This window comes from Phlebotomus papatasi, chromosome 3 (genome assembly GCF_024763615.1).
Source record: "Phlebotomus papatasi isolate M1 chromosome 3, Ppap_2.1, whole genome shotgun sequence".
NCBI lineage: Eukaryota > Metazoa > Arthropoda > Insecta > Diptera > Psychodidae > Phlebotomus > Phlebotomus papatasi.
In genome coordinates, this window is record NC_077224.1 from 40,294,601 (window position 1) to 40,304,437 (window position 9,837).

The 9,837-nt window shown below is 30.1% G+C and overlaps 1 protein-coding gene and 1 long non-coding RNA gene across 3 annotated transcripts in view; both read left to right on the top strand.

The window, feature by feature from the left end:
* The window catches only part of LOC129805668 (discoidin domain-containing receptor 2), a 226,134-nt gene that overhangs the window by 81,463 nt on the left and 134,834 nt on the right, over positions 1-9,837 (top strand). The window contains exon 3 of the mRNA XM_055853714.1: positions 9,712-9,817. Coding sequence (XP_055709689.1) covers positions 9,712-9,817 — 106 coding nt within the window. The remainder of the gene's footprint in view (positions 1-9,711; positions 9,818-9,837) is intronic.
* LOC129805670 (uncharacterized) lies at positions 6,239-9,004 on the top strand. Of its 2 annotated transcripts, none has more exons than XR_008752109.1 (3): positions 6,239-7,463; positions 7,725-7,876; positions 8,235-9,004. It is a non-coding gene; the product is annotated as an uncharacterized LOC129805670 (long non-coding RNA). The 2 variants fall into 2 exon arrangements; XR_008752108.1 differs by having other exon boundaries at positions 6,239-7,134; positions 7,324-7,876.

Here is a 9,837-nt window from a genome sequence, read left to right on the forward strand (position 1 = left end):
GCTCTCTCTATGAAATTCGAGCAGTAAAAGGAACACTAATTTATGCATTCCTTTGATTTTTCTGTCCGCTACAGACCTAGAGACTAAAACTTTCAGACTTCAACGACCCCATTATTCGTAATTGCTTAGAGATCTGTATGTTCGCTTTTACCCAGTACTTCTATCTCTATACATACTGATATTCCATCTTCTTTAATACACGATTTAGTATATGTTTTTTGGTTTCTTTTAGAAGCGGCTCCTTAGGGGAAAGCTTTCAGGCTTCGCACACTCTCTGGCTTCGCATACTTTATATTTATCCTATATTCTTTTAATAAATTTGACCCATATGACCTATTTTTTCAGGAAATATCTAACTAAGACTCTATTAAATATTTTGCCAGGTCGAATGCATTAAAGGAATATGAGAAAAACATGAAGTGTGTGAGGCCAGATTGTGTGCGAAGCTTGAAAACCTTCCGCTACTTTTTTTTGGACCCTCTGATGTGTTTTTAAAATGGTCCAGATGAACATTTTTTCAATTATGTTTTCATGGTCATTTATCAAGCGATTTTGTTAAAATTAGATTCAATTGAAAGGTCTTTGCAAACTGAGTGTATCCGTCCCAACCTGAAATGGATTAGTATACCCAGTCATTGAAATTCTACTATAGATTTGTTTTTCTTTTTTTTTATTATATTGATTGAGTATAGATTTTAAATTATTCAAAAATCAGTATAAACGATAGTGTACATGTATAAAATTTGAGTAGTACTCAAACTTATGAACTTCAACACTGCTGTTATTTTATTATTTTTCATAAATTAAAATTATGAATTCTTTTTTAGTAGTGCTAAAATTGCTATTATTTTTGTCCCTAAAATAAAACCATACTCTTTACGAAGCTTTAAAATATTTCATTCATTTCCTCAATATTGTATTTATATCGCATAAATAGCTCACTCTTATTTCAACATTACTTTTTTAAAACTTCTAAAATTTACCGCTTTGAAAAAAACAAACAGTTTTACATAAATGTTGTAAAGTAAAACCACTTATGTCCACATAAAACACACCCTTAATGAATTCTGGAAACACCGCCGATCAAATTAGAAGCTTGAAGTTTTCCAATTATTGAACGTTCTGTTAAGCTCCTGCTACAATCACTTCCTATAATCATCAAATTCATTGAATTCTTGCCTTAGATATTTCCTTGCACTATCAGAACTTTATCATTAATGAAATATCGGGAAATTATAATAGCAAAGAGATACAAAATATGATACAAAAAATAATCAAGTCATTTGACGAATTCCTCTCTGCGACATCAGGAATTTTTCAATTATTTGTTGAAAATGTTTTACTTTCCAGCAACATTCATTTCACAACACAAAACAGCTGATTCTTAAAATATTTCGAGTAAAATGTTTTTCATGGGGGATTCTATTCGCTGAATGTAAGCAAAATTGGCCGAGTTAAAGCTCATTGTGGAATTCTGACTTCGAAAGGGATATTTCGAATCAAAATATTTAAAAATATTCTCGTACGTAGATGGACTTTACCAATAAGGGGATAAAAAGTATAATCGTATATGATATTATGGTGTATCCATTGCATATTACTTTAGCACCACTTATCGTTCGATAAAAAACTGCTAAATTGGTAATGAAATAACTCAAAAGTGAATTAAAAGAATGTAAAAATAGTACAATGAAGTATTGAATCAATGGTTTCTGGGGTGTTAACGTGACGACAGATTTGACCTAAAACCATCCCTGGTGCACAATTCAACTTGGTTGATTAATAGTGTAGTTGAGTTATTGCATGAAATGTGTTTCCTTCATGCTGAGACGTAAATTGCTTGAAAGCGCATAATTTGTGAAAGAAAACAGAGCATAGAAAATTTATGGGGCACTTGGACAAGTTTGCAAAGACAAGTACTTGTTTATCAACAATATGCAATCGATAGAAATTATCTAATTATCATATGTAGTGGAAGAACTTTTTGAAAGTTGTAGGTTTGGTACAAAGTTTTGTGGGAAACATTCCATTGCGGAGGGAACAACAATGTAAAGAACTACTTTCAATCAAATATTATCCTTTGTGCTATTTTCGTCATAAAATTCATTAAATATTTGCATCAAGCATTGCGACAATTTGCTATTGCAGAATTATATTTAGAATTAGGTGAGATTCTACGTAATCTCACATAGGATAGTTCTTACCACCCTAACAGATCTCGCAAAATTTATGTTCTCCGAACGGGCTCATACCTTACTAGAATGTTTGTCGCAATTCCCTTTCTTTTGAGTTTTAAACTAAATATCTCAATAATTAAGAAAGATATCAATTCGTACACTGAGAGAAATCCGAAAAAGTTAAAACAACATTCCGGAAATGTTAATTTTACCCTGCAGTATTGATCCGAAATCGATGTAAATATTATGCTTTTTAGGTGTATTAGGGGTTAAAGTTACCCTTTTTCATGTTATTTTTACCCTTGAAAAGCTGTAAAATTTACATTAAAAAATGTTGATATATTTTTACACCTAAAAAGTGTCAAAGTTATGAGGAAAAAAAAGTCAATCGCACCCCCTTTTTTCTTAGTGTAGTTTCTAATCGGTAACAACCAAAATCCATAATGCTGAAATCATGAAACGTCAAGATCATAAAATGGACGAAATTGTCATCATCTCAACCGCTTATATACGATACGCTTACGATATATCTCCCGATAAACGATATATATATTATTACGCTTACGACATATCTCCCGTTCTGTATGACCGAATTTGATGATCTGGGTGAAAATTAAAAGTATTAGGGGAGACCGGGCTACCTATAGCCAGGGGTAAAAGTAGACAGTGGATTTTTCTCGTTTTTCTTAAAATGTACATCGAGCAAAGTATTTTTTAATGAAAGTAGGAACACATCCCCATATTCCCAGAAATATTTATAACTCTGATCCTGTTATCCTACAATTTAGAAGCATTTTTATAAAATGGGTATAAAATTGTAGTTTTGATGTTACAGTTTTTGGACCAGCATTTGGTTTTCTGAGTTTCTAGTCAAGATTTCATAGTTTTACCTCGTTTCTGGTTTAATAAACCTAATTAAAAAATATTTTTCACTTGGATAATTATTATCCACTTTTTTATATAAGATGATAAGCATTGAAACAGCCCTTGGGGCAGTTGTAGTCACTCTTCCGTGGCGGACTAAAACTATCAATGATTTTTCACTAATACATGGATAATTCTTAGATGAAAAAGTACTATTGATATTCCAAGCAATATTGCCATTTGTATGAGGAACTTAAGAAATAGATTTTTTCAGAGTGTTTGCATTAATTTTGCCTCAATTACAAAAATGTCATAAAAAAGTTGGCTAAAGCCCTTTTCTTTAGGTTTAAGTAACATATTTAGCATCAGTTATTATTAATCGTATCGAGATATTTATTACAAGGTAATCATTTTTTACAATGCGTTATATCCCGTGTTGGAAGAATCTGCGAAGTCCATTGTAGACCGCCCAGGAGCGCCTTCCCGTAGTATGGTGAATGCTTCTTCCATGCTCCCGGAGTTGTTGGGCGAGGCGGTGCATTTTTTATTACGTTATATCACAGTGAAAATGTCTTTTTCTAAACATTCAGATCTTTGCACCGGGCGGGACTCGAACTCACAACAGTGAATCGAGCCGGGGAATTGATCCGCCCAAGAGTCAACGGTCTTGCCTATCGCGCCACTGATTGCCCTTTTAGCATCAGTGGGCTTCAGTGTATCAAGTAAAACAATATTTGGTATCTCCAGTTTAAAATTTCATCTGGGAAACTAGTGGCAATTAGTACCCCAAAAGTGGCTATTTCTACCCAGACCGGGGAAAGTGTAGCCAATGTGCCATACTTTTTTCATTATCCTCACTAGAAAAAGGCAAGGATTTTAGAGCTTTGAACTACACTGTTTCATACAACCAATATCCTAGTGCTACTTATTAAACATAAAAATATTAGACAAACCTTATCATTTTTTCACAAGTCACTCGCGAAAAAAAAGCTTCATTTGCTGGCTAATTCTACCCCTGTCTCCCCTATAACATATTAGAACTTAATAAAAAATTAGTTGTTCGAACGCTAGTGGCGCTGAAATAACAAAACTAATTTTAATAGAACGTCATATATGTTTACCCGTTTACCGATTTTTACAAATTATAAATAAAATGTTTGTCTACATTTTGTTCACTCATTATTTTAACCTCAGTTTACTCTAGTTACCAAAACCCGAATACCAAATTTTTTTTATCTGATCCATAGATATTATGGAGTACCGTATTCCCAAAAGAGTTGACTTCTAATTTTGAATTTAATGTTTATCTGGTTTTATTTAATTTTGAATATGTTGTAAAATTTTATTTTACTTTGAAAAAGTTAAACGTACAAGCTCTCTTTTTCAAGGAATGTAGTAGTCAAAGCTACTGATCAACAGTAAAAAAATCGAAATTTTAGAAAAAAAGGTTTTGAGAATTTTTTTTTTTACATATTTTAAATAAAAGAAATTCAAAATACTTTTACAAAAAGAACATGAGTTTATAATAGAAAATCAAGTATCTCGTTTTAAACAGAATAAAATTATCTTTCAAATAAAACACAGTAAAAGAAAATTTAAACCCGTTCTCGAGTTGCACATAGCACTGTCCTAGACACACTTACGGCTTAAGCCGGGAGATGACTTAGTGAAAAATGATGGTAATGTAGTTTGACCATTATTTCTAATATAATTACGCTAAGCCGTCTCTCGGCTAATCCTCAGGTCTGCCAAGGCCCTAAATCTTTCGTCGAAAATCGTAAATCGCAAGTAAGAAATGAAGCGTAAGACACCATCTATGACACACTGTATCAAGGGCTAAGATTTTTTTTCGTAAAAAGAAAAATATATCTGCATAGGGTAGAGTCAGCCCTTTTGTACATGTAAGCACTTTTGGCCACCTAAAGTAAAATCACATTGTAAGACAATTATGAGTTTATTTAGAACAGGAAAATGGGTCTTCTTTCGTGACCTCTAATCTAACGAATCAGAAAACCATATTTGATTTTGTATCGACTTGATTAGTTCTAAGTTATTGAAAGAAATTCTCGACAAGGTAAACAATCACTAAAAAAACATGGGATTCTTAAGAAACTTGTTAATATTATGAGAAACTGTTTTGCATTATTTCATATTTTTGATGAAAATATTTGATGTTATTCAATGAAAGTTCATTTCTTACTTAACTAAATTTTATTGTGACATCATCCTTAATAAGATTTTCTAACAAATTAAATGGAAATCGGATGTGGCTAAAAGAGCTTACTTTTTTCGGCTGTGTAAGTACTTTTGGCCATTCATTTTCCCATACATTTTACACGTGGCGTACCTCGCGAATTTCAGTAAAAACAATCGTGACTTTTGACTGATTTTTACATCAAATAGAAAATGTGCAAAAAGTCGTTTAAAGTACTCTAATAATGACATAAAATTGGTGTTAAATACACCGAGAAAAATGGAATTTATTTAAATTGAATATTTTGTATTTAATGTTAAAAATTATGGGTAAATATTCGAATCAATTGACTTTTCTTTCAATACAAACGAAATAATTTTGATTTTGAAAGTAATCACAATAATTTCAAATATTTGTGCATTCATACGGAGAATAAATAATTTTTCTTTTAGCGTGAATGTTTAAATATTTGAAATAAATACCTCAGCTTTTGAATCAAAGATAATATATGTTAAAAATAACAATTATACATTGAAAATGAAAAACTACACATTTATATTAAATGTGCAACGTTGTGTTGTCAAAAATAAAATTTTACTTTTGATTTAAAAGTACTGTTTTATGAAATCAAATGCAACAAGCATTTATTTAATGGGTAAAATTTAATATTGACATTTTTGTTTACGTCTTAATATTATCTGTATTTATTTCAAATGAAAAAGACTTTTTAAACAATTGTTTCAAAATTTTATTTCAAATGATTTTTTTTTCTATCTAAACATTAAATGACCAGGTATTAAATTGAATTGTGAGAAACTTTTCTGTATAAAATATGCATTTCATTTAAATGTAAAAATGAAATAACTTTGAGTAAATATTTGATACGAATGGTTTTTGTCGTTAAATATAAATAACAGTGGTTTTTACATTTACTGCAGTCGTCATAATTTGAAAAATTATTCATTTAAATTAGGGTGAAAATTAAATTCCTTTCATCATAAATATCAATACGTTTTAAGTGAATAACTACTTATTCTAATCGAATACAATATGTAAAAATAATTACATTTTATTATTTAAACTTAAACTTTAGCCAAATGAAACAACATGTCATTTGCAACTAATTTCACATTTTCGTAAAAACCCTCTTTTTCTCATAAGTTCGTAAAACTACAGCTAGGGGTGCTATAATTAAAAAGAAAACTTTCCAATTTTCTAAGTTAATTAGCTCCGGCTCTATAGCACGGATCGGGCTGAAATTTTGGTAGAGGGAGCGGATTGAGCTAAAAATTCTTCATGAATCTCTCTTAAACATGCCTAAGAAACTTACTTATGTTATAAAGAATAAGGTAAATACCAATTATTAAAGCATTCTTATTGATTAGGTTTTTTAAATTTTCATTTTAAAAAAATTGAATGAATTTCGCTCTAAATCATCCAAAAATTTAATATTTGGCTGGCGTACACGCACGAACGCAAATGCACGAGGGTCAGTGTATTGTGTTCTTCAAATGACGTGATTTGCATAAAATAAATAATATTACTTTCTATATGCATTGATTATAACAATTAATAATTTGAATGAAATTTATATTTATTTAGAATGAAAAACCAATCAAATCTAATACTATTTTTTGAATCAATAGCATAAGTATTTGAAAAAAAGGAAACTACATTCAGATCTATGACTGATTCCATCAGTACGGAAAACATTAAAACGAGTCAGTCTTGAAGAAGCCGCTGAGTTGAAAAGTTGTCACACAAATTATTTCCAATCTATTTGAAAATGAAAAAAAAACTAAAAAATGGTTACAGTGGATAAGTAAACTTATAAAGTTGCAAAAATCATCAAGTGATCGACAAAGAAATTTGATAAAGTGTTGGAAATCGTTAGATTGGGTAAGTAAAAAAATGTTTGCCAGAAAAGTATTAACCATATTCGGTAAATTAAATTAAATTTATTTCTTCTTTTAAGCTAAAATGGAATGTCAAACTTTTTATTATTTTATTTAAATTTAAAATTCGTCGTAAGAATTTTTTATTATTTAATATTTTACTAACGATTTGTAATTTTCGATATTGTTCAAGTTCAATCGATCATCCTGATTGCAAGTCATTGTTGATTGGAAACGTCCGTGAGCAGAAGCTGGAAAATTATCACCATATCTGTTTTATCGAACTACTTTTCTTCAAAAATTCCATCTAGGAGAGACCTAAATAGTATCAAGGTAAGAAAATTGATTTTTTTTGTAATGCAATAAGAATTACATAATTTGTGAAAGTTAGCATTGATCTTTACAAAGAAATATTGGACCTCGCATAATTTTTTTATTATAAAAATGTTAATTATATCAACTTATTTATGTTGAATATGTATTTTCAATTATCGCTTTGGAAAATATCATACTGGAAAAGTTTTTAATTTCATTTTTATTTTTATTCTTTCTTTTATCAATCGTGGTAACCGTTGAACCGTTCACTGGGAAAAGGACAATCATTGTCTTTTCCATGGAATTGGAAAAGTGATTCGCAGATAGCAGCAGAACTCAGAGCAAACAGTAAAGGACGTAAATCTGCAAAACACAACTTAGAAAAGTGAGCGCTGTAATAAAAGTAGACGAGGAGCACTACCACTGATCAAGTAAGTTACATTGAATTATTAAAAATTATTAACCGCCATTGGTGAAAAATAAATACTGTAGCCCTACAATTATTACCTGGAATTATAATTATCACCAGAATAAAAAACGAAATTCTACTAAAGTTTTGAGAAAACAAGATTCTATAATGAAAATTAATTTTTTATGATTAACATAAAAGGACATCATATTATACGTATAAGTTTTTTCGAGACTTATTGTTGGGTTCTTTTAAAGATTATGGGATAGGACAATAATTATTTCCACCACTCTATTTTCAATAGTTATTTCCGCTATTTCAATAGATACCATATAGATTCAGATTTTTAATTCCATTTAATTTTATTTTCTGTCTTTCAGATTTCATTATGTCATCGTTTATCTTTACGGGGCAAAAGACAATCAGTCTTTTGAAGTATCTTATTTCTTCTGAAACTGGTAAACACTATTGGGAGAAAGCAGAAGAGCATACATCCAAAAGCTGAGAAGAAGACTTCACGAAACTACTAGAAAGTCGTGCAACACCCCATAGAAATTAATGTAATACAATTTTATTGTGAATACACATTATTTATGTCAAATAAATTTATTTTTGAAATCATAGCAAGAGTTTTTTAAATATACCCTGGTACTGTTATATCTACCCGAGGATATTATTTGAATTAATGTGGACGAATATCAAAGCAAACATATTTGCCATTGAATCTATGGTAAAGAACATTTAAATATACCAAGGAAATTTTTAATTTTACCCATTGTGTATTTAAATTAATGGTAACTCGTAGTTAAAACAAATATTTCTACTATTGAAACTATGGTAGTGTTACCCAGAAATTTTTGATTCTACCCATGAAAGTGTTTAAAATCCACTTTAGAAATAAAGTGCAAATGTATTTGATTTAAAAGACATGTTTTCTTTTCAAATACAGTGCCATTCAAAATAAATACAAATATATTTGTTGTGGCTATGATTACTGCCTTTCAGATCAAATGTAAAAATATTTGAAGTAAAAGTCGTCTGTATTCAAATCAAATAAAACATTAGAAACAAATGTATTCTACCATTGGGGCCAAAATACCCATAATTTCATTTGATTTTACCCAGAAAAACATTAATACTACCCATAAAATTTTTCTCGGTGAAGAATAGGACTTTTGCTGTGTATTTGTAAAAGTTTTCGAAAGCTATTTCTTCCGTTATTTTATTAAAATTCTATTGGAAACAAGTGGCCAAAAGTTCTTACACACAATGGCTAAAAGTGCTTACAAAGTGGCCAAATGTACTTAAACATGCATAGTTGCGTAAAATGCATTTTTCACTAAAATATCCAAAAAAAAATTGGGAATTCTCTTGGATAATTAGGAAGAAACGGCTTTAAGGTATCTTTGTTCAAAACTTCATTTTATTTGATTAAAGATTATAAAAATTACAAGCACATGAAACCTTAAAGTGGTCAAAAGTACTTACTCCACCCTACTACTTTTTTGTATTTTAACATTTGTGAAATTCAAAAACATCTGAGACTCTGAGAGTATGAAGGGTAATCCCCGCTTTAATTGTGATATATTGACCTCTATATATCTACTTATTGACCAGGTCATTCCGGTTGTTAACTGGTTTAGACTTATGTTATGTTCGAAGTATTTACAAATTTGACTGATCGAATTTTAAAACATTCTGATTTTGTTTACAATAAAATCTCACCTCAAATAAGCCAATCAAGATTTTTCCCGGGTTCTATTGCATTAAATCCATGAAATGCTATCTAGTGGAAGCAATCAATGCAATTTGGATTTTCCAATGTTTTGGTAATATATTTTCCTTGTTTATTTTCAGCAAAATGCAAGAATCCTCTCGGTATGGAATCTGGAGCAATTGCAGATTTTCAAATAACAGCAAGTTCAGCTCATGATATTGGCAATGTGGGACCACAACATGCTAGGTAAGCATATTATCCTGGGT